Source organism: Patagioenas fasciata, chromosome 2 (genome assembly GCF_037038585.1).
Source record: "Patagioenas fasciata isolate bPatFas1 chromosome 2, bPatFas1.hap1, whole genome shotgun sequence".
Lineage (NCBI taxonomy): Eukaryota > Metazoa > Chordata > Aves > Columbiformes > Columbidae > Patagioenas > Patagioenas fasciata.
The window spans coordinates 125,351,318-125,377,391 of record NC_092521.1 but is presented as its reverse complement, the minus strand read 5'-3'; the positions used below and the strand labels follow the sequence as shown (position 1 = coordinate 125,377,391).

General features: G+C 38.1%; 1 protein-coding gene across 1 annotated transcript; it reads right to left on the bottom strand.

Moving 5' to 3' along the window:
- Positions 1-25,774, bottom strand: DYNC1LI1 (dynein cytoplasmic 1 light intermediate chain 1). The gene is made up of 13 exons (XM_065832333.2): positions 25,530-25,774; positions 25,138-25,211; positions 15,160-15,276; positions 13,279-13,509; positions 9,700-9,869; positions 8,403-8,496; positions 6,594-6,729; positions 6,105-6,216; positions 4,744-4,803; positions 4,574-4,618; positions 3,486-3,606; positions 3,152-3,310; positions 1-915 (listed from the first exon to the last, which is right to left on the bottom strand). Exons 1-13 carry the CDS (start codon positions 25,694-25,696, stop codon positions 803-805), a joined length of 1,599 nt encoding a protein of 532 aa, XP_065688405.1. The 5' UTR covers positions 25,697-25,774; the 3' UTR covers positions 1-802.
- Between the last annotated feature and the right edge of the window lie 300 nt (positions 25,775-26,074).

Sequence of the window (26,074 nt, the reverse complement as noted above, 5' to 3'; positions counted from 1 at the left end):
TTATTTAAATTTGAATGCAGAGAATACTTTATTAACTGATTACAGTTTTGATGACCAATTTTAAACCAGAACTAATGTAGGAAACATAGTGGGGGACATTAAGGCTGAGCCATATATATATAGACAAGTCCAGATACTGATAATCTGTACATTTAACCTCTGCTTTTTCTTTATACATCTTTTATTCAGTGTCTGAAATTAATCAAAGAAAAAAATCTGGCCACTAATTTAGTCTTATATTTTTGCATGGGTTTTTGAATGCAGTGTAGATCTCAGAGGAGATCCAACGGTTTTTTAACCATACTCCAAATGAAGTGCTCAAGTGTAATTGGAGATTGTTGTTCTTATAGTTTTGTGAAATTAATTTTACTCTTCCCAAAGTGAGCAGTTCCCTCCTGTAGATGTTAATCTATTTAAGACGGCACTAAACTTTTCTCACAGGTTGGGAAATTAATATAGATTAAGCACCTGTGGTGTGTATCAGTTTTCCTTCTCTAAAAGCAACCCCTATCACTTAAGTGAACATACTTGCAATTTTACAGAATTACACTGACTTTTCAACAAAACCCAGAAAAAAAATTAATTTACTATTCTTGCACTGTGAACAGTACCCCTACATGTGATAACCGTTTTCCATCTGTACAGCTCCCTTTTGTAAAGCTGGGCAACACATATGAAAGAAACATCGACTCTTTGTGTTCTGAAAGACATTTCAGTTCTTTAGTTCCAGTCACTGAAGGAAGAGGCAGAGGCAAGTTTTAATTATCCCAGAAAACTGAACAATTGATTTTATTTGGTGTCTTCAAGATGCTTCACCTTCTGTGGGAGATGTAGGTGTTGTAGGAGAGACCGTTTCAGGTTTTCGTGAAATTCTGTCCAATTCTGCTTGAACATCTGTTAAAACTGGCTTCTGACCTACAAAATAAATAAATATCATTCAGTCATGTTCATGAAACAGTTTTGGGAAAGCCTATAGTATCTTTAATTCTCGAGAAGCACCTGTCAAACTGACCAAAAAAAGGAAACCAGAAGAACTGTTTTGCATCATACAAATCCTAAAAATTATTACTGTACACTTTGCATGCAGAGTAAAGGCATAAGACCAAAACCCAAAAGAAACAGAAAGGAAACAGAAGAGAGAAAAATCACATCCTTCTATATTTCCAATTTCTTAAAGAAACTTCCATAATTATATCATATCAACATATGAAGAGTTAATGTGAAGTACAAGATACAGAAAAGTCTACTAAGGCTAGCATTTATGAATACTTCTATACAATCTTCTGCATCATATGTATTTTAAATAATTCTGAATGTAGTAAATCAAGGGTTTCACCACAGACCAGTGAGCTCAGTTCTACATACCTGGTCAGCATAAACCTGACACTGCTGCAGACAGACCTGCAGATGGCAAATCCCTTTCTCTCTTCACCCACTTACCTCCTCCCTAACTTGGTATGGCACAAATGTTTGTGCAGTCACATTTAGACCTGATCCAAGCTTAACATACACCATTTTTTCCCGCCACCATTTTACCCTTAACTCTTACTCCTCTGTCTAGGTTTCTGTTTTTCCATATTCTACCACAAGAATGGAGATGACAATATTGGAAAAGGAAGCACAGAATATTAGAGTCTAATGCCATGACAAGTCTGCATAGCATCTCAGGCTGTAAAGGAAAATTCTAACAATGTAGTTTTAGCAATGTCCCAGCATCCTTTCTGACAATGCAAATTAATAGGAACTATCCACAAAGCTAATTTTTGCCAGATGTACTGTGCTTTCATATCATTTAAAGCGAGCTACTTCCATATCCAAATCAAAGCAGGGAATCTTGCAACAAATAAGCAGAGAAATTTCCCATGGCTATTGAGAAAAAGTAATTCTCAAATCCCAAACTACCATCTTAGCAGCCAATTTTCAGATCTTAAAAGTGAATTTTATACTTAACACTAAACACAAGACAGGAAATAAAAAGTAAGGTGAAGAGGCCACATCTAAGCCAAACATTTTTATTTATGGGAATTCCTTCAAAAACCTAGTCTTTGCCACGTTAAACTGGCTACACCCTAACCCTTCATTTGTTGCACAGCAGGACATTTCTGAGAACTTTTTTTTTTTTCTTCTTAGTAGTTTAATTCTGTTCTTGAAGTTTCTGCCACGGCCTCAGACACAGCACTTTTCTGGAGGACTGTGTCCATCTGCCTGGCATCACCCAAACCTGCTGCCAGCCACCCCCCACCGGATTTTTCAGCAGGTGCTCTCTGCATCTCATGTCATGTCAGCTGCATTTGTGTGAACCGTCTCCACAGGCTGCTCAAACCAGTGCTGCTGACTTTGCCTGCAGCATGTTAGGAAGTACTTGGAAACTTTACTCAGCCAACTGTGCTTTGCATGTAGAAAAGCGAAGTGCATGCATCTAAAAGAAATTCAGGGTCAGTCTAAACAAAATGTTAGTGGGAAGTGAGGTGGTTTTTCTCTAATGTCAAGTACCATTGAAACACCAGCATTGTTACCTAAGCACAGCACTATTAACCTCTGGGAAAGGGGGGAGGGAAGATGTCTGTATAGGTAGGTTATTTATTAATACAGACACATTTTAATCTGGAATAGCAAGAAGCACCAGGGCAGTCTTGCATGTACATTTAGAGCAGTCACTATTAGAGATTTTTAGATGAATACAAATTATTAGTCATGTCATATAAAAAATGCTATCAACAGAAAACACAAAAGTAGTTTTATAGGCTGTCACCAAACTCAATGAACCAAAACCTTCATCGCATCAGAGCTAGATCACTAGCAAAAGGAAATCTAAAGTTATTTTAACTCTTACAGTATTGTTAAAAAAATAAACTTGAAATTACATTTCCAATATACCTGAAAAATATTAAAAATGGCTTATAGCAGAAGCCATTATTAGGATGGTAGGGAACAATGGAAAAATGAAGAAGTCACATGGACACAATGCTTAAACAGCTACATGAAAGTTTTTCATTAACCCTCAGAGCCATAAAAAGGCAATACTACAGTGCACTGAAAACAAGCAACAGCCATATCCAATAAAACATTCAGTTAAATATAGTAGGGTTCACAACTCTGATAAACTATACTAATAGGAATGATCCACTACTCACTCTCTTATTATTCATACCTGACTTTTTTGCTGATGGTGCTAAGTTGCTGCCAGCACCTCCAGTGCCACCTCCTCCTGGGCTGCCACCAACACCACCAGGGCCACCAGGGGAACCAGTTTTCTTGCTCAGGAGACTATTGAAGAAGTTCGCCAGGACTCCTTCACTAGTAGCTCCAGCTACAAGGGGAGGGAAGGGGAAAAAAAAAAAAAATCACAACACAAAACCAAAATAAAACTTTTTCTAAGTAAATACTGATATAGTGTATTAGACAATCTAAATAAGCATATTAAAGAAAGCAGGCAAAACAGCTATTTTACTTCTCCAACTCTGTGCCCTCATAAGAAAAGGTACCTTTCATATTGGGATCAATTTTTTTTGACCCGGTAGGGATAGGTGTAACACTGGCAACATTTGACGATACGGATCTATTTGGTGTCCTAGGAGATCCTCCAGGAACTCTTGGAGAGGCATCCTATTAAAAAATTAGAAATCCAAAGCTGAACTAGTCAATCTTCTACAGAATTAAATCATGCAGTATAAGAGATACATGAAATTAAGCACTTGGTTATTTCTCACAGCTCCTAATATATTTTTTTAATAATGTAGAGTCCCATGCAAGTGAAGTGACATAAGATTAGATTTTGCTGATTGTGTATGAGTTTTTTCACACTTGTGTAACATTCTTACAGATACTAACTTCAGTGCAACTAAAGCACTAGCGAAGCTTTTCATTTTATCTCAATGGGAAACCTGAAAACTTATCTGTTACTCAGTAGTGCTTCTGATCGTAATGAAAATTATAGAGGAACTATACCAAATTTCTTGGAAAGACAACACATACCGCCAATATTGTAGAAAGGACTAAACGCAGCCCAGGAGAGAAAGCATTATTCATAACTTCAAGGGTAACAAGCCATGTTTTTGCAAAATTGCAGTTAATCTAAAAAGGTAAAACTGCTTTTATAATATCATGTGCTCCCTGTTAAACTTGTGTTACTTTTTAGTTATTTTATTTGTACGTTTAAATGTGGATGATGTCATCGTTTTCATCTGACCTTAATTTTATGCCAGTCTTAATATTCCTACAGAGATAGTGCCAAATTTAGGATATAAAACTCACCAAGGCAATTCAGCCAACATGGTTTGCTCCCTGGCACATTCTTGGGACAGAAAGGGGAGTCAACTAACTGCTTAGATGCATTCTAACATATGGAAAGTAAAGCCATGACATTTAGCCCTTTCTGTCAGTACAAGTTGTCGTGACTAGCTGTGAAGAAGTGTCATAATTTTAGAACAGTATACAATGTAGACTTTAAACAAAATGTAGTTTAAAAAATTAGATCAAAGAATGTTTGTCAGCACAATTTAAACAAGTAACCCTCTAATATATAAGAGTGAATAATTTTCATGTGATGACCTTTAAAATTTTTATTACTAACCACTGGCCTTCCTGCAGCAGTAGGTAGTTGTTTCGCCAACTGTGACTGCAAAAAACAAACAAACCCATGTAGTGTTAGATACTACAGTAACTAAGAATACAACATTCTCAATACAAGCTTGATTCTGTTAAATGAAACACTGGGTGCTTGTTTTAGAGACATAAATTTACCTGCTGCTTCATAAGAAACACTTGGTCATCTTCTGCTACAATTTCTTTTTCATGAACAAACTGCAATACAAAAATATTAACATAATTTTGACTAAAAAAACCCATTTCCTTTTCTCTCTCCCCATGAATACAACCAAGGCATTCAATAATAAAGTCAATGTGTAAAATACCATATTGACTGCAGACCACATTTTCTATATTTAAGACCACTACCTCATGATTCCATTACAGCTAAGTTAATTAGACATGAAACAGAAGTATCATTAACTCCTTTGACCTGGCAGACACAAACAAGTCTCTAGATGTACTTGTAGAAAGATCCATTAAGAAGTTCATTAATTACTCTTTTACTGAACTCTTTAAGTGGTTACGAGGCACATTAAGGGGTCCCAGGAACTGTAACAAGTGTTAGACACATGTACACATTCTGCAGCATGCTCATGTCTCTGTTAACTTATCAAGGCCCAAACTTGGTATCGTTTTATAGGTAACTACGGCAAAAGTGACTCTGCACCTGCATTGTATCTGACTTGTATATGAACTGGACAGAGACATCTTAGATCCCAGGTCTATGTATCAAATTGCAAGCACTCTTTCTCCAAATACACTCACCGCATGCCCTTTGCCACAACAAGCATGGCAAATACCAATATCAAACTTTATAATCCATGCCTGAAGATTATAAGCATGCAAAAAGCCTGTCAATTAAATCCTAAGTTTCCAAGGAAAATCTAACATACTACTACTGTATTTTTTCTCTAAAGATTCCAGAAAGGACATAGGTGTAGTTTTCTCAGCTAAAATAATTCACACTTGGAAATATGACCAGTTCCAAATTCTTAGCTTTGTTAGAAAAAAGCCATAGAAGTATTGCCTTCAATAACTTCTGTGTGCATGTGATCCACTGCTGTTGGCATTTTGTTCAACAAGCCCACGTGTCTTCAGATATTTCTGTCAAAGCCTTTTGTTAAATAGTATGAGAGAGAAAATATACACTTTCACATATTTATTTTTGGTTCAGCATTGTCCCAAGCTTTCTTATTTTAAATACTGCAATAGAAATAGAAAGCGTTATAAAGTTACAAGCAACTCCAAGCAACATGGAGTGTGCTTAAAAAAACCTCAACCTGACCAATAGTTAAATGACACTTAAACTTCTCAATACCAAATACGCATTAAATGCAAAACAAGTGCATTTGTAGTCTTGAACAATGTAACAGTGGCAGGAAAAAAAGAAACTGGAAGCCTATGATAAGCTTATGATAAGCTAGAAGCAAAGTCTCAAAGAAAGAGAAACAGTCAAAGAGTGACATGTAAATAAACAGATAAGAAGTTGAATGTCAAAAAACATCTCTGCTTACCTTTCTAACCGGTGGTTTTGTTATGATATCTTCAAAACTGTCATCTGCTTTTAGTGTCTGAAAGTTCTCGTGCAATATTCCTATCTTCTTGTCATTATCCCAACCTGCAGGACTAGATAAAAGATTATTTGGCTTTAAATTCTGTTGTTGCTTCAGGTTATTCTTGTGTGCAATTCTGAACTGCACAGAACTGAAAGCAGGAAAGTTGTCAGAGCTCCCAGTCTCCTGTGCAAGCTCGTTGTTGACTAGTACAACTAGTTAGAGATTGGTTCACCATAACAGAGAAGAGGAACATCTCTGGGTTTAGCATTTCTCTTTGGGACAGCGAATATTTGTAATCTCGATCCACTAGCACTCACCACACTTCAACTCATGAGAATGTTAAATGGAACTTTAAAAAGCATAAACAAAAAAGATTCTAAATGCTGTTTACTATCTTACACAAATACAGTTTGTAGTCATATAGACACAATAATGCAGATAACTTACATAAATACTGCATCTTTTTCCACAACCACAGCTGGAACATTGAAAGGAAATCCATACAACTTCTGGACTATATATTTATACACTAAATCAATGTTTTTGTTCTCCTTCACTGAAGTGTAAATAAGTGCTGCCCCATCTGAATAAACTTGTTAAAGAAAACTCAGTTTAGTGGTTAGTAAGAGATACTAAAGTGACCTTTTTTGTTAGCTTAAAGGTTGTCTACTTCATAGAATTCAGAGGGGGAATAAAAAAAAAAAATCAAATAGGCCAAACAACTGCCAACACTTACTTTTTTAAATAAACTATTCAGTAATTTACATCTTTCTGCATTTGTTTGAGACTAACTCAGCTATTGCTTTTTGAGTAAAGTACAGACTCTTTTTACTTTCAAAGCCCACAATACCAGTGGTTTCACTGCGATGCCTTCACAACTGTCTTCTGCTTTTAGTGAACAAATATTTTCATGCCATTATCCTTATATGTCTTGTCATTATTCCATCCTACACCACAGACACTACAGCACTAACACTAGTAGCTTCAAAAAGGCCAGAAGATCTTCCACTCCCCCACCTGGATCTTTAAATCAGGGGAGAAAATTCTCACATTATACAATGATCTGCTTTTGAACGAAATGAAGGCAAACGAGTTGTGCTTTGTGTCAGTTACTAAAAGACCAAGAAAGTGCTTGGTATGCCAGCATGGTTTGGTATCAAATTAACACAGTTTATACACAGGATTAATAAAAGCAGTGAGGGAAGTTTTGAGTAATTTTAACTTTGGGATTATAAAAATGCCAACCCCCCTAATTTATTTCTACATGCATGCAATTCAAATTCTAGAATAAAGCTACACAATGGGATCTAATTCCCATTCAAGTGAAATTTAGAATAGAATTCCAAGTTGCACGTGGTATATACAATCACACAGACTAATTCCTACTAATCCTTCGTATTCTTCCTCCATCTACATGACTTACTACAATTACCCATAATTCCGTTTTGAAAAATTAGATCTTGGAAGCCCTTTGAAAGACGTGCCATCTTGGTACTCAACTGAGGTCAAGGTTCTTGAAATAATTTTTCCATCTGTTAACTGCTGTCTCTCCAATAGCATCTAAACTTCTCTTTATCACAGCACAAATAATGACAACACAATGTAGGCATGTTACTGACATCTAAAATCTAGACCTCAGCATGTCTAGCTGACTAAACAACACTAAACAGTATTTTATACACTTCTTTAAGAAAAAATAGTTTAAAAATAATAATAGTACAACAACAGCTTATGTGCTTTGTGTCTGTACCAACACAAGAGAAGCCATTGGATCTTTCCTACAGCAATCCACACTTTCCTTCCTTCCATCCATCCATCCCCTTATGCTGTGGAATTACTGAACCCTGAAGAGACTGCATAATTGGGTCAAAAAGACACATTCTTCATGTGTATCTGAAGCAAGATCACACTTAAATGCATTATCTTATTATTTTAGGGAGCTTGTCAGTTAAGATGCGCTGATTCACGGACTGACTCTTAAATATGGAAACAAAGGCAAGTAAAGAAATTCATGGTAAGGGAGCATGCTAGACTTTTGCAGCTCTGTAAAAAAAACAAAAAAAAACCCAAAAAAACAAAAAAAGAAAATAAACCAGAAAAGTTTAATTCTACATTGCCTGTAGGGGTAGCTGAAGCAGACTGCTAGCTACAGTAAAGGAGTTGCGTCCCACTTTGGTACAGATACAAATATTCTTTTAAGCTCATAATACAAAGATTTAATAGTCATCATCATCTTTCTGATGTGTTAAAGGATACATTGTAAGCAAAACCGTCTAATATGTGACTGAATGAAGTCAAAGTGTTCATCTCTGTAGTCATGTTCTTTTTCCAAAACACCAATGGCATCACACTGTCAAAATAAACACAAAATTAATATACCACTTCCAGTTATCTGTTGAAATAGCAGTGCTGCTACATATTCAAGCTCACAACTGGGCAAGGGGGATGGAGTGGTGTGGGTGGTGCAGAGAAAAAAAAAAAAACACAAAAACCTGCTAAGATAGTTTAGAAATATAATTGGAGCATTTCTTTTAATATATAACTTGATGCACATGTACTGCGGTCACCACTAACTTGGGAGTTAACGTGATTGCCATTTTTCACGCACTCCCCCACTCCCTTCCAATGCAATAACCCCAAGTCTCTGTTGAAGATTTATTCACTCAATGACACCACCATTTGCTGCCCAGTGGTGGGGTTTTTTTTGTGTTTTGTTTGTTTGTTTTACATACTGTGGTGTTACAGGACATAGCTTTTTATTGAGTTACTAACTAGCCCTTTGCAAAGCGAGGCAAAACCAATAAACATGAAAGCAGAAAAAATGGGTGGGGTGCAGGAGTGGATATAAGAATAATAGAGAGCCAGCAGGTGAGGAAAAACGTGCTTTTCAAATGAGGGGATTAGCCTTCCAGTGAAGGAACAGTATATGCATCAAAAGGTTTATTCTTTCACTGTGGACTAGCAGAGGCTGCTGATGTGGTATGTTTAATGCCCATGAGAACTGAAGAGCCAGGGGCAAAAGAAAAAAAACAAGCCACAAGAGAAGCACACCATTTTTTTGTTTAGACTAAGAATATAGTTACATATCTAACAGAAACCAAAACAGATCCCAGAAGCACTCTAAGAACTGAGGAAAGTTCATAGAACAGCACTTTACTAACTAGAACCCTCAAATGTATTAATTTTCAGAAAAAAAAATATAAAAAAAAATCAAAAATATTTTAAAAACCTACCAAACCGTTATTTGTGGAATAAGGAGGAGATGAAGGGGAATTCTAGTTCTTTACTGACTAGCTCACTTCTGTGAGCAAAACCAGGTCTGAGGTATTCCTCAATTCCTTGAAAACTGGTAGAACTGAAGGAGAAACTAATCCCAAAATAACATGCAATGAAGGCTTCCAGAAGATAACCAACCTTCAACATTAACATTTTTAAAGAATTCTTATGCAAGGTATTCAAAATTATTTAAGAACCACGTGCTTCCCACCCCAAATCCACAACTGACAGAGATGCTTAAATAAAACATGCAAAAAACCTAAAATGTGAAACAAACCTTTGTACAAACTACTACTACTGGAATGCCTAAGTTACATGTTAGTGTATCTGCACCCAGGGGTAAAATCACACTGTCATCTTTGTCTTCCTGTAATGAAGTATTTCTTCTCTGTGGAGAAGCTGGAAAATCCTCGCCTGGTTCTACATATTCCTGGAAGTCTCTTACCACTGAAAGTAAAAAAAGTTACATTAAAAGATCAGCTACTTTATTATTTCAACAATGATTTCCACTGCCATTGATCTCTAGCACTGTTGATAGTATAGTACTTCTGCTTCTTTATCTTGAAAAGTATTGAACGTGCACCAGGTGCTGACTATTTGTGTGCTCTGTGCAACACAAGGGAGAACTAGTGCATTTGACATCTGCTTTATCAGCAGCCAGAACACAATCAGATGAAACTGTCCATATGGACAATATTAACCCATTTTTATATGATCACTGTGGAACCACTAGGCAGTTGCTATTAACTATTATTGCTTGATACATTTCCTAAAAGATGTAAGTTTCCTTGCATTCTTCTTGGCAAAACTAATGGAATGATTTGCTAGAATAAACATAATTAATCCTTACACATATCGCTTAGCTGCTACCTTATACCAGGTTTTACCCAAACCCCATTTGTCCACACTTTGCTCTCTCTGTACAGTGAATCTACAGTAGTAACAAGGAAAAATAATAGAATACACAAACATTAGTTATTAACTAGCTTTAAAATTAGTTAATAGCATATTAAATATTTTTGCTATGCTTTTACAATAGATCAGATACTACTTTAAAATTTAGCACAGAGGGTCAGAATATAACAAAAAACCAGAAAAAAAAAAGTTACAAGTGTAACTCTCTTGTCAGGCTCAGATGCATACACCCAAGCCTCTAATTACACAGTCACTTACTATTCTATGGTTAGAGATGCAATATTAGGCATCACATGTCCTGTTTCACACAACAGAAACAAGATTCTACCAAAACCTGCTACTGATTACTTTTCCATGAGCAGCACATCCTGTTTCAGCCAAAAAAACCAAAACCAAAACAAAACAACCCAAAAACCCCAAAAACAAAAACAAGCAGCAGGTCAATTGAACTGAATCATGCATGGTAACAGCTAACTACTCCAGGACGTTCTTACTGCTTTGTCCTGATTTGCAGGGTGTTTCAAAAAGATGGACCCAATTTCAAAGCAAATAAATATTAAATTGGGTCCATCTTTTTGAAATACCCTGTATGTTAATCTCTCCCTACCTTCACTAAACTGATTGAAGACCTTTGAGTTCATATCTAGAAAAGCATTAGTTGAATTAACAGAGCAAGACTTATTTCAACGCCCTAGAGAAAGAGATGTATTAGGCCAAGATTATTCAAGTTTCTGCATATCTTGGAGCTCAGAATAACAAAAAGCACAAGCACAGATTATCAGCTCTGCTTGAATAGTCAACTCAGGCTCTTATCCAGGGAATGCTGCTACTTCAATCTGGTCTGAGAACCTCCCAGAGTTCTCACCAAGATACACCAGCCACTCAAGTGAATCTTTTGTACACAGCATGCTGTCTGTTCTGGGACAATTGCATGATAAAATAAAAAAATCACACTGCTCCAGTGCTAGAAGTCCTCCAGTGGCTTCTTAAAAGTCCTGCTGTGATCATAACATACTAATCTTCATACAAGAAAACAGTAAAAAGCAGGACTGATGTGGTATACCACAGCTCAGAGACTGTGAAATACCATCTCAGGTCTTCCTTAGAGACACTATTAAAATGACCAGGCCACAAGGCTTCATTAGAAACAGCGGAATTCAGTAACAGGAAGAGCTATTCCAACCCTTCACACAGAGCTGCCATATACCCCCTAGTGCCTTCCCATACCACTTGTCCTCACAAGGTCTTGAAGTGAAGTTCCTAGAACTGGAAGACAAACACAGCAGCGCACCTCCAGAAAACTACACACACAAACCCGCAGCAGATTTCAGTCCTCCGAACAAGTTAAATCAGCTCACAGGGGCCTCTCAGGAGCACTGAGACTGACACAAGAATAAAGTAGGACCACACAGCCAAAATACAGGCAAGCAAGATTCCTCCCTCCTCCTCCTGGCAGTGTCAAGCCCAGCGATGCATGAAGCCACATCCCAGGAGGTTCAGAACATAAACAACTTCCAGTCCTATCTGGATTGTGTCCAGGGCTTCTATTATAGCCAACAGGCAGACCATCAATATATATAAGAATTAGACTAAATGATAAAAGAACAAGAGAGCAGACAAAACTTTGTATGAGTAGCTACTCCTCTTGAGTCACTTCATCACTTAAATTTTCCAGATTTTGTGGAGTTTCCCTGTTCACTCAGTAAAGAAGCAAAGCTATCAGCCTATACATTTTTAGTAACAGAGATGTTGTGTCCTTACTACTTCCATCCAGTAAAATCCTATCCTGAAATTGTTTGGAGTGGTCCTTAATATACACACACACACACACTAACACCACCTCCAAAAATCAAAATAAAAACATAAACCACACCCAAAAGAGCTCAGCTCCTCCCTCCTAAACAAGTTCTCAGTGCAGAAGATACGATTCTCAAGGATGTTACTTCCCTTAAAATAATCTCTTTCTTAAAAGATTGAACAAAACAAGCAACACCTTCTCCCCCATTCCAGAGTATCTACAACTGTCACCTTATGGGCTACTCAATCACAGCATGCCTACAAACTGTATTTCTTAAAAATCCATCTGGCAATCAGTTGCTAAGAAAACACCAGTTCCAGAGAGCAACTTCAGACTTTTAAACGAAGTTTAATCATGCCATTTGATCTTAATATACAACCTTCTCAAATGTTCTTCCTTGTAGTAATTCACTGATAGATGAACAGGAAAGACTCATGTTCTGGTACCACAACAGAAATACAGGGGCTACCCAAAAGTAATACAGTGCTATGATGTTAGTGAGTTCAGTCAGATAATTTAAGGAATCCTGCAAAATCTTTATGTTCTGCATGTTTAAAACTAAAAAGCCAGGACACTGATAGAGCTATATCATATCCATGCCAAAGCAAACATATATCTGCATTAGTGTCAATAACAATAATTATGGAACTTTCCAAGTAGAAAGGGCCCGGAGATTACCATGCTGTCATGAATCCTTTCAACATTTACACTTTTGGTAGGCAGGGATCAGGTCCCAAATTCTCTAGACTGACTAACTACAGGAACAGTTAAGCAGCTGATACAGTGATTTGCCTTTTAAATAAATAAATAAACAGAATTAAAAATTGAAAGCTAAGAAATTTTTTGTCTTGAAGCATCTTATTTAAGAAAGATCTGTAAGAAGCAGATTGTAAATTCAACCCAGCTGTGTTCATTCTGAAAGCTTTTTTCCCCCTAGAATAAGGTACTTTTGTTAGAAAGAAATACTAGCATTGTTCATATAGCAACTTGAGGCTTATCAGAAGCTTGACTTACTTGATAACTCCTAATTTTAAGTAACATTTCCAAAAAATGAAAAAGACTGCAAGGAAGAGATTAAATGGTTCAGAAAGCATTAAGCATATTTGGTTTAAATGGATTCCTATGTATTTGCAGAATACTCACACTTTTGTTCCATTTCTTTCATTTCTTCGGGAGGAATTTTTAACTTGTCAATATGTTCTCTTACAACACTTGCCCATTTTTGTAAAGAATCCAGTGCAGTCCAAGGCCTAGACATGTCCACTACCAACATAATTAGAGTGTCCTTTAGAGAGCTTGCCTCCATCGCAAATTTAAGAAGACCTTTGTGATACAGATCACCATCCAAAATCCATACGTTACATCTTGTTTGGTCTACGAAAAAAGAAAAAAACATTTTACAAGACTCATTGAAACAATCCACTATGTAATGGCTATCAGATCTTATTCAGACATGTAAAATACAAGGAAGAAAGCAGACTACATGTTAAATCAACTGATAAAACATACATAATAATACAGCAAACTGCAGCTTGTGGAGACTCCCCCCCTCTTTCAAACCCTGAAGTTTAATGGCTGGTAAATGAAGAAGTTAAATACATTATCTGAAAGTGAGAATCCAGAGATGGCATTCAACATTTCCAAAATTAATGTTCACCATTTTAGAGACGGAAAACGTTTTCTTCAAGATGCAGCTTAGGAGGGGGGAAGTGGGTGAATTCAGCCATCCCTTCTTAGCCCCTAGTCTGCTCAGCTCTCAAGGACTGTCATCTCTCCTTCAAAACTCCAATGTGATATACCTATGTAACTTTTAAAGTACAGGAAGTACCTCAGCCCTTCAGAAAACTGGAGCAGAACTGCAAGTTTTAAAATTATTTAGATCACCCTAGCATGCAAGAAAGTTATTCTTCTGATTTGTAAAAGGACAATTACCATACCAAAAGACCATTCCACTGCTTTTTTTTCCCCCAAAACACCACACTCTAATATTCAGAGACACTTCTGTGGTAAATGAAGAGCTGGTCATGCAATATTAGATAGCTTAATATAATTACATTTTTCCTTCAGGTAAGTTTTTATTAGTTCTTACAGAAGTTCTGAGGAAGACATTTAGACCAAACTCCCAAACCTCTTAACCCTGGTCAAGTCATTTTTGAGATCACCAGCCAGACATGGAACTCGGGAATTAAGCGATTTCAGAAAAAAAAAAAGAGGCCAACTTCTTCCAGTTCTCCTTTTATCTCTATTTGTCCTTATAGCCAGGACAAGACTCCTCATTTTTCCCCACAGCTCTGAGCGTGCCCTTATTCACATTCCACTCACTCTACAAGTATTGCCTCTAGATAATGCATTGCACCTCCATAGTGCCCAGTCATACTCTTTTCCTTGTTCCCCCCACATATAAGCATCAGTTATCCATTCCATAACTATAGGTATTTGGGATGTCAATCTTAAACATCTTTTTTACCCTCTAACCATCAGCCAACTCAAGCCAGTTGAAACAGTTTCTACTTTATTTTTCCTCCAAATGCATTTGTTATTGGTTTTATTTGTTTTTAAAATCTCCTTGAACATTGTGCACATTTTCCTACCCATCAATATATGATACTCAGTCTTCCGATACCACCAAGATAAAGGCTCCTCTGTATGGCAAAAAAAAGATAAATACTAGCTACAATAATTGAGATGCAAGATAAGAGCCAAGGCACCTTTTTCTCTAGGCTTGAGGAATGCATTTTTGCCTACCATCCATTCAGAATGTTGCAGCTAAGATTGCTTCACTGGTCCTTTCAGCCTTTTCTTTTGACTTGTTCCTCCCTTCCTCTAACACTTAAGTGGTCATTCATGGTATTTACTAAAGGAATTACACTGAGAAACTTCCTCATGATGCAAATCATTCATCGCTTAAGTTAGACTCCTGCAAATTACCAAGAAAGAAAAACATCCCACTGTCATTCCAACTATCACACCACTGAACCACTGCTTTCAAAGTGGTTTAAGATATTATTAGAAATACAAACTTACCATCTCGATCTTCATCATGAACATTTAAATACAAATACTCCATTCCTCTTCCTTTTTTGTACTCCTCTATTCCTTGAATTTTTCCTATTAGGCTAGTTTTACCTGCTCCATCTTCACCTGGAGAGACAGAAGTTGAATACCACTCAATCTTTAATTACAGTTACATATTAAAAACTACCTGGGGCAAGAAGGAAATCACATACTAACAGGGTGACTGAGCTCATTAAAGTTTTGAATTATGATGGGCCTTGCCCAAACCATATCTGATCAAAGTATGTGCCTCAGCTGCAAATCTTCTAATTATTGATAAATGCAGTTATGCCACTAATGACCCTATCTGAAATAGGGTCTTACACATATCTTTAAGAAATTACCTTAAGGAGGAGTTAAGCACCTTAAACAACTCTTGCAACCGCAAGCAAAGTGGTAATAGTGTCTTTCTAAAGTAGAGTTCAAGTCACAGTAAGCTCATCTTAGAAGAGTATGATTTAGAACTCTCTCAAAAGGGGATTTTACTCAATGGAATGCAAAGGTGTTAAAAAAGAAAGGAGAGAAAAATAAGACTGGAACCAAAGCTTAAGATCTGGTTAAATGAAGTTAACTGAAAAAGGAAGTCATATCAGTTTAACTTTTTCAACATGTAAGAGTTGGTTTGCTAGGTTCTCAACTTTATTAAACCAACACACACCTAGGAAAACAGTTATAGCTGATCTTAAATACACACTGGAAAGCACAGCTACTTTCTATTCATACACCAAGATTTTCCTCTTCTTAGGAAAATATTCTTTGAAATAAAAGTTCTGCCCAAGAAGTGAAGAGTTCAAGCTTCTTTACCAGAGATGAATTACAATTCCTCCTCTGTCCTCACCCAAGTACCTATCCAAGCTTCTAAAATTTGTCATCTACAAATAACTGAGGAGAATTCATTAAGAGCTGCTGCACTAACATGTTACGCTGCTGAAGTTGCTATTACTTTCGCCAACAACTTCTGTATGATTCATTCTGTTATTTTACCTTTTTGAACAGGCAGTTGCAATTCATTTGTTCCAGTAGAAGGCCCAAAAGGTAAGACAAACTAAGACTTGTTTTTCCTTTTAAAGAGGGATTGCCCCTAACAGCTTTCCTAGTTGCATTTAACAGCTGGCCTCTACATTCTCTTGCATACTAGTTTGTTTCACATATGTGGCAATAAAGATAACTAGTTTGCACCAGGAAAGCTTAGCATTTTCTGCAAAGTACATCTGCCATTTCTTAACAGAAGTAGCTGCAACCTAAGTCTAAGAAACATCTGTGGCTATAGAAAGTTCTACACATGACAAAAGATACACTTAACCACTCTAAACTAAAACATACAAATGCTATAATCTATGCAACTATATTGTTTGGAAGTGCCCGTGCTAGACAATATGGGCAAACTTAAAATATACGTTCCCCAAACCCTTATCATGGCTGTGTGTTGTGTGATTTCCTGCCCACCTCTGGATTTCCAAATGCCTAGAGTAAGCTGAAGTTCAGTACTGTTAAAGTAATGTCTTACAGCAAAAATAAGAGCTGGAATTTTATTCCCCCCCACCCAGGTTTTCTAGTAATTATCTTCAGAGTCTACACAGAAAGAAATTTTATCAGTACAGCAAAAGAGAAGTTTATTTGCTGTAAAATTAGTACCTTTTGATACATGTATGCACAGTAGTCATTTCAGCCTTGCATCATGGAATTACTTAATTTTAATCTGTTCTGTGAAGAAGATACTCCACTCCCTTCTCCTTAGCAAGCAGCCACCCATTTCAAAACACCAAGATCAGGTAGGTGGATCACTGACATATATTATATAACTGTATCATACAAGTTACTGCATGCAGAGAGCAGTGCTCATCATTCACTAGAAATCCACAATGATGCATCAGTGGAGTCTGAAGGGTTTGGAACTATTTTCATTAATTACGCAGGTAAATGAAGAGAATAGTAGTGTTTGCAGATGATAGAGGAGAAACCAGAAGATCTATGGACAAAAGAATTAGAAGCAATACTGACAAGTGGTCCAAATTCTTATTGCTATGCATAAATCAAGTAGTCTACAAAAAGGATGACCCGCTTGCAAGGGTGCAAGGTAGCTACCTAGCCTAATATGCCCTATGCCACAGGAGATCCAGAGTTCTCAAAAGATTTAAGTCAAATTAGAGTCAATATTATGGAAAAAACTGTTAGAAAGTACAACCGGGACCACTGCACATGACATAAGGATTTCCTCCTTTTTGCCCACACAAATAATGATAAAAAGTTGGCTAAGTTCTCTTGGATAAGAGAACATCCTAGAAAGTAGAGGTAGATAGAACCTCAAGCGCTGTTTTTAGTATGTTGCATATACCTTTTAAAATTGTGACAGCTGCAAATTTATCTGTATCCTTGTTATTAATATATTTTTCCAACCTAAACTCTTCAATATAAAACACCTGAGAAGTCAACACACTTTGAACATATCGAGTTATGCTAGAAAAGAGCAGCAGTATAATTTTGCTTCATACTTACTCTTCAGCAAGAGCATCAAAATACAAATCAATCTTAAACCAGTGCTTATCTAAAACTTCTAAATAGTTGTTACAAATCTCATTAGGAAATCAATTCTAAGTGCATGCAATGCTAGCTTTTAAGACTTCTCAAAACTCAAAGATTTTATTGTAATGCCTTTAGTACATATAGATGCTTCTCTTCACCAGAGAAGGAGGGAAATATTTCTGAGAAAATTAAAGTCCATTAGCTATTTCAGGTTTGATCAGTAATGTACATCATAGTAATGCAATTAGCATTAAGTACTACCAGGGACATATGTAAAGTATATTTGCTTTATATGACATCTGAAATTACAAACCCCAAGATGTTTAAGCGTATTTATGTTTTTTAATTGTCTCTAGATATCTCTAAAGTATATTAAAAAGTAATGCTTCTTAGTTTCAGACAGAAGGGAAATTTCATATCTCTCTGACTTAAACATCATTGCATATTAATATTATGAAACAGATTTTTTTTAAGTGCTCCTGAAGCACTATATAAAATAGGGCTCATGCACCTTCAGAAGGAGTAATCATTATCCTCCTCTTCCCTCCAAATGTTGAGATGGAAAGTCCTTTAGCTTCTTTATTTCTAACTGTGTGATAATCAAATTAACAATTGACTTCCATATATAAGCTCACAGAACAAAACATTTCTAGAACACAATTCTTGATATAGAATTGCAAGGTAGAATAAAAATCAAGTAGATTGTTGCAAATTTAAGATTTTGCATCCTTCTTTTGCAAGTAACATAAAAGCTCCTCCTCTTCCAGAGTAAATTCTAGAGAACTAAAATCCTCCATTACATCATACTGTACTTATACATTAGTATTACAGTGAGGAAACAGAGTGATGCTGTCACCAAGCAGTGCTATACACCAAAGCTGAACACAAGTAAAAAAGGGATTTAATTTCGCAGAAAAGTCAGGCAAGGAAGCAGTTGAAACAAAGCCAAACCAATCTGCTTGCACACAGTATTTCACCATCTTGTCAACAAAATGGAAAGTCCTATACGCAACTAAACTAAAGCCGTTTCATTTTTGTCCCCACGCTCCTATCTTTCACTCCTCTGCTGAGCTCCTCTGGTTTGGGGTTTCTCTGTCCAAGGTGCTGCTCTGCCTACAGCACAGAGGTTGAGGACACCCTTCTCATTGCTGCCCTCAAAGAGACAGGAAGCTGTAATACACCCCCCTGCCCAGCTCCTCCCTTCTCACTACTGCAGGCAAAAAGTATGTTTACTGAACAGAAAATGGAGCATCACTAAGTGGTCTGCTACAATAAAAAAATTAGCAGAATGGTCACCCATACATGGGAAGTATTGGCAATGAGGTGAATGAATTGCCTTCTGTGAGTGTGGGCAAGCAGGCACTGATCTACAAACTGTTACTTAAACTGTTCAACCATAAACTATCACATCAGAGAGAACTTAGGCTCTCTATTCCAAACCTTCTCTAAACTTATATTTAAAACATTTTAGAATATTCACTACTTATGCTATTTCCACATTCATTTCAGTTTAGAAAATGAAAACAGAAATACATTTTCACTTGTCTTTTAAGACATCTCTTTCTTCTCACAGAAATCTGTACATGGAAGAGCAATCAGCATGTTATCTCCAGGACAGACATGAGTTTTGACTTTTTATTTAAATCATTTCTCCACTGTAAAGTGTAAAGTGTCAAGTGTGTTTCAAATATGGCAAGGCAAATAAGCAAGAGGCGAATGTTTCATTTGTGTCATCAGTATTGTTGGTCTACCCCTTCTTCCATTCCGGGCTCTGATTTTTTTTTTCAAGTCTTTAAAAAGCCCTGGATGCACTTAATTGCATGTAATCTATAATCCTACGTGTTCCTTAGAGGAGGTTTTTTTGTTTGTTTGTTTGCTTTTTAAAGCCATAAATTAAATTCAGCTTGATGTGGGAATTATACATCTCTAAAAAATATGTCCAAGCAAGGCCAAGCAAAACTAGAGATAATGGTTGTCATTAATCCCTTCCACTCCCCACAACATCTAATATTTCTAACATAATATATTGAATTTTTATTAATAGAAAAAAACCACCTCACTTATATATGATAGAACAAAGATCCAAATCTGAGTTATCAAACATGTCAAAGATGCTTTCCCAGAATCACAGAGCAATCTCTATTCCACACCATTACGAATGTCTGAATCCTAACACAGCGGAGACATAACAGCCTTCTTCCTACTAGAACCAAGTGCATGTGTGCTGTAACTATTTTTGAGATCAAACACTTCTCACAAGCTAATAACTGCTTTTTCCACAGCAGCATATTAGTGAGAGACTTGTTTACACAAACTATAGTAATTGAAGAATGCCTTTTGCAGAAGAAGACCAAAATAATCAGAGTAAGACAAATTTAGTTTGTTTTCACAGAACTGAAAAACAAAATTAATTATGCTGATGAGATTGCTCTCCAGAATCCCTCAAAACATGGTGGTTCACTCTAAGTAGGTCATATAAAGTCTTCAAATAACTTGCCACTAAATTATAATTTACTCATTGAACAAAAAAATCTTCTCTGTTTTACTCTACCAGATAAGTCTTTCTCCTCACACATGATTCATTTGGTGTCTTTGTGGCACTGAAAAATTAAATAAATTTTCTGAGAAGCACCTTAATTGCAGTTCTGCATTACAACATGATAGAAAACAGATGGTAAGACAACTGTTCCAGCATGACTTTTGCCAAGTCCTGCACCAAAAGAATACATGGCCTGACTGTGGAAACAGGTACAGCAGTTACAGTGTTACTTATGCTTGGAGAAATACATGGTCAAAAAAAGCCAAGTACTGCAGAGAATTCTGTAGCATACACCTGTAACACAAAGCCTCTTCCTTTAACACAGCAGTAAGTCTGTATTTTACCCAGGTTCACTACCAAAATAGAATAATCCCATGTTACTATCAAAGAGCCATCTTTATCAGTACTCCTGCCTCTAACCTGCCTGAAGAACACAAAAGCACAATTCATTTCTCTGTTCCTCACCTTCGGGATTATTTCAGAGATAGATTCAGTAATCAGCAGCACCTCCAGCAAAGCAGAGACAAATTAAAATAAATGCAATTCAAGAATTTCAGAACTTCCTGTGCTATTCTAAGTAAGTTTTACTATAATACACAGCATCCATGCAATTCTAGCTTTTTGGAAAAGCATTTATAGTAGGAAGGATACTACAAAGAAGTATTTCTAAAAAAAAAAAGTAGCTGCAAAACAAAGCAATTTGAATTTTATCTAGGTCAATGCCCCATCAAAACAATTGACACTTCAGAAGTATAACTGCTGACTGAAGCAAAACTTGGCTACATTTGTAAGGCTTTCATTGCCTGTGAAGGTGAAGAAGTTGCAAGAAGAGGAGGAAAACAAGCTATCTGAATTAACTTCTGCAGTACTAGAAAATTAAGAAACATTTGGGATGAACAACAGGCCCAGTATCAACAAGTGGTATTTCATGTAATGACAAAATGATCACAGCTAAACTTTCAGCTATTTGAATAGGGAAAAATAAAATGGACAAGCAATTTTTTATACTGTTGAGTACAAATTTAAGTACGCAGACTTAACATTAATTTTATATACTCTCATGACTACTTGCTGTATCAGAAGTTCACTATATTCCATGGGTCCACTGAAACTAGCAAGCTAAAAGAGCTCTTCAGGATGTACCGTTTTCTGCAATAACAGCCATTCCCAATACATGTACACACAGAAAAGTGTACCTGTAAATTAGCTGTAGACTGTAGAAACTTCTTCTCAAGCATCCTGACAGCCACTGAACAGGAGCAGAGCTCAAAGATTCAAACAGGCCTGGCCCTGAAAAGTGGGATGTCTGGGTAAAGAGAAAATGTGGACACAAGGTAGCTGAACGCTCACTGCCCACTAAACTCAAAACCCTTATCACCCAGTGGGATAAAACACAAAGAAAACCAAAATGCTAGTGGTTCATTAGAAGCTTTAAGGGTGCAATACAGACACTTGGAGTCAGGTGTACATCTGTCACTGGATGGCTTGACATCATTAGAATTGCAGACAAAGAATCTACCACACTTCAGAGACAGAGAATGTAAGAAATACAAAGCCAGACAGAAAGCAGCTATTCAGTTCACTTGCAAGTTGGGAGCCTGTTTTCTTGCACATCCTGGAATGACATTACTACTTGAAAGCGTGCTGCAGTCTATTGGATAAATTATTAGTTTGGGTCTCTGAATTCAAGCCTTCACACATTCTATAACACTATGTATTCCCTCTGTAACCTGCAATGGTGACTTTTTAGCTGCTAGCTCTATTCCACCTGCTGGTTCAGGTATAGTTATAGTCGGAAAGGAACGAACAAGAGAGCTCCAAGTTATAAGCATTGGTTTTCTCATCATACTTAACAAAAAGTTATCTCCCTCTGATCAGCTACCTTTTTATTATACTAGTGAGCTGAAGAGACAGTTCAGGAGAAGAATTAAAAAATGAAATAAAATAATAAAAAAAAACCCAAACAAAAAACCAGCAACAACAACAAAACCATGTTCCTCTGGCTATCTGCAAAAAGAAGCTAGAAATGTCACTGCGAGCACCCAGTTTCCTTAAGAAAGCAGGGACATCTTATGTTTTATGCTGGTATAGTTAGCTAAAAGAGGTAGCTGTGGTCACTATGACAGAACTGCTAAGGAATCAGAGCATACTTGCCTTATAGAACTGTTTAGAAAAGCCTGCATTTTTATTATTTCTGTATACAAGAATAGTAAAATGCTTTTATACTACATGCAGTGCCAAACAAAGTTTAAAGTCTTCACAGAAAAATAGTTATTGAAAAAATGTCTGTAAATGAAACAATTTTGAAGAAGTAAATTTTTTTTTTCTGCTTTTGAGTTGCAAATTACCAGTATTATATGTCAACCTTCACAAAACCTTGTGCCATATCTAGAGATTAACATTTGGTATTCGAGTTTCCTTATTTCTGTGATGTCTTGAACTGCTTTCCAGGTTATCAAAAATGAGATAATAACATAGCTAAAAATACATACTGAAATAGCAGAATTAGCATGCCAGACATAGCCAGGTTCCCAGAACAACTAGAAATACAAGTACACACAGTGTTTGAAAAATATAAATGCTTCAGGCAAATTAGGAAACTTGTCCTAGCAAACAAAAGAACACTAAATTGTAGGGTTCTTTTCTATTTGTTTGGTTGGGTTTTTTTGAAGGGGGTTGGTGGCTAAGATGATTTTTTTAAATACAGTTTGTATTGAAAATAAGCATGCATTTGTCACTATATATCATGTTTCAGCTAGGAAGTTTTGACCAATATACTGTTTGTATTGCAAATATTTGCCTACCACAAAAGGAGTGAAAACCATCGGGACACTGGCCAGTTTTACAACTTCTGCTTAAAAGTATTGGAAGAGCTATGAAACTAAAACAGTCATGGCAAAAAGTGATTTGTAATAACAACAAGAACTAGTACAAAATTATTTAAAGGAACAAAGCTTAAAAATAGAAGAAAGGTGAGATAAGAGAGAAATTGCAAACACAGAGCTTGAGAATCTGAAGGGGCAGAACTTCACATACTGAATCTGTCCGATACAGAATACCAAAGACCTCTCTTTTTCCCATGCCTGTGTGCTTCAGGAGCAGCATCATGACTTGCAAGTGAACAGCAAAGTGTAATCCATGGATTAGGTATCCTCACAAAGAACATGACTGTGGTCCTCATTGGCCAGTCCTCAGATCTGATGCTCTTTTTCCTAAATACATGCCAAACTTTTTTTCCTTGGACCATGGCCTTCTAGAAAACGACTCCTAAGAAAGAACTAGAATGTCTTCTACAAACCTGCACATCTTTTTAAAAAATGCACCAGTCAAAAAAAGTTTACATCAAGTAGTTCCATAAGCTCTACATAAATGAGTAAAAATAAATTTTCATACAACAGATTAAACATCACAAGCTCAGTGAGCATTTAGAAACAATTGATGGTGCCCTCTCTAGTTTTGAAGAAAGCACAGTCTCCAGTTACTGAGTACTAAGGATTGCCTGATTACAAAGAGAGAAAAAACAAGAGTGTAATCTTCTTGGCAAAGATCACTGCTTGAAGAAGAATCTTCCAACTCCAACAAGAACAGTCATCCAATTTAGTTTCAAAGTATCACATAAAGAGCTGTCGCTCACTACGAAATATCCTTTCTTTAGTATCAATAGGAGTTCCAATCTCTATGTCCTACTTAATTATGTAACATAAAAAGCAACAAATTAAAGAGTAGTAAGTCCTGTAACAGGTTCACTAGATCATCCTTGCACAATCTTCTCCTTCATAGTTAGTTGTAAGCCACAACTCAGCTCATCAAAACAGGAAGGGTCACAGTGATTGCTTTAGGAGCATGGGGAAAAAACCTAACTCGAAAAACACCAAGAGCATACAAACCACAAGACTACACAGAATCATAGGGTGCATAGAGTCCATATGAATATCTTTACTGGGTTTTAACCATACTTCCAAATACTAACAGACAGTTGTTTCTGAAGACGAGAGGATGGCAAAGGAAGGAAGAAGCAGCTAGTTAATCCAAGCAGATGCGCTTGTTAAATTGCCTTACTGCTAATAGTATTTAATAGTCTTTCAACCAAAAATTCCCAACTAATAACAATAAAAATATATACACATGCACACGTTTGAAAGCATCCATTTCTCCCTCTCCCCCATGAAGTTTTTAATTTTACTTGACGTATCATTTTCCTTCTTTCTCTCAATACAGAATAATTGCTGGGTCTCTTATCACCCTCTCAAAGTCCCATTCTGTAACTCCTCATCATTGCCAAGCGCCAGGTTGGACTAACGCACTGGGTGGAGAACACAACGAAAGGCGGCAGCAGTAAACGATGCCGCTGCTGCTGCACAACTTGTCGATGATATTGCTGCTGACAGGCTCGGTGCATGTGGGCAGGACACAACCAACACGCCCAGCCAGCCTACCCCGCCCTCCGGCCAGCGGGGAGCAGCCGTCATTGATACGGCACGGGCCACGGAAGCAATTTTTGTGTCTGCATGACACACCATAAAGAACAGCAGGCAGCACGGGTTGGACGAACGAGGCAGAAAAGGCTGAAGGACCCGCACGCATCCCACTCATGGGGGCAGAAAAACAATAAAAACCACCCTTCCAAGCCCTCTCTACCTAAGGAACTATGCTGGGGAAAGGATAGTAAGGGTATTACGGCGAGGTACCCAAGATGAGTGGGATATTTAAAGCATCTCTAGATACTTGATTCCCAAAAATGAAGCAAAAAAACATGCAGGGGGAGAAGCGAGAAGGCTAAGTCAGCACTTCGCCACCATCAGCCCACCCTCCTGCTCCCTTCGGGCACTAAACACCAGAAGCTCCAGATGCCCAAGAGATGAAGGGGATCAGGATGCTTTTCTCACCCAGCAGGAGGACGTTCTTCCCCGAAGGTAGCTTAGAGCGGGAGCGTGTGGACACCTCACTGAGGATGCAGGACCTGGCGCGGAGAGATGGCAACGCTTAGGAGGGGGGGGGGGGGTCCCGTTTCCGTCCGACCCCCCGCCCCCGCCACCTCCTGGAAGGGGGAAGGGAAGGCATGGGGAACGGGAACAGGCAGGAGTTGACACCGCCAAGGGGAGGAGGCCCCGTTCCCCCCACAAGCCCGCTGACTGAGAGGGACCGAGGGCCAGGAGGGGCGATTAGCCAGGCCCTCCTTCCCCCCCTCGCGTCTCCCGGAGAACAAGGAGCCGCTGCGAGGGCGGTAACGGTCAGCGCGCGCCCCGGTCCCCGGCCGCGGGGCGGGGCGGGCGGTTACCAGAGGTTCTGCCCATCGTCCTCGTCGCCGCCTGCCCGCAGCTCCGCGTTGTTGTTGGTTGTGGCCGTCGCGGCAGACGAAGAAGAAGAAGAAGAAAACGCAGCAGCCGAACCGAGCCCGGACGAAGAGGAGCCGAAAGAACCGGCTCTCCCCACCGCCGCCGCCATCTTCGCTGCCTCCTCCCTACCCCGCCGCCTCCCTGAGACACGGAGCGGGCGGCGGCGCCGCGGCAGCTGACAGGAACCCGGATGTCGGGAGGTCGCGGGGCGGGGCCCGGGGCGGGGACGCGCGGAGGCAGCGGTTGGGGTCCCGTGCACCGGCGCTTCCCCTCAGACTCCCCCTCTGAGGTTGTTGAGCGTGTTTCTTTACAGCCAAAGCCCGGGAGAACCGGCGCTCCCACCGATTTTTCAGGTCTTTATCAGCCGCCTCGGGAGAGGAGAAGAGAGGCTGTGGGCAGGAGAGCGAGTGTGTTTCGTTCGGACTGTCTCCGGTGCTGGTCGTAGGGCCGCCCCGGTGAAGGGAGGTGAAGCAGCCGTCGCCTGCCG

Excerpts from the sequence above, each read along its gene's own strand:
- DYNC1LI1 (XM_065832333.2), bottom strand. The coding sequence starts at position 25,696 with ATGGCGGCGGCGGTGGGGAGAGCCGGTTCTTTCGGCTCCTCTTCGTCC. Across the intron at positions 6,730-8,402 it reads TAGACGGTTTTGCTTACAAT|ATGGGGCAGCACTTATTTAC; the intron begins GTATCCTTTAAC and ends AAGTTTATTCAG. Across the intron at positions 6,217-6,593 it reads GAAAAAGATGCAGTATTTAT|TCCTGCAGGTTGGGATAATG; the intron begins GTAAGTTATCTG and ends TCTTTTATCTAG.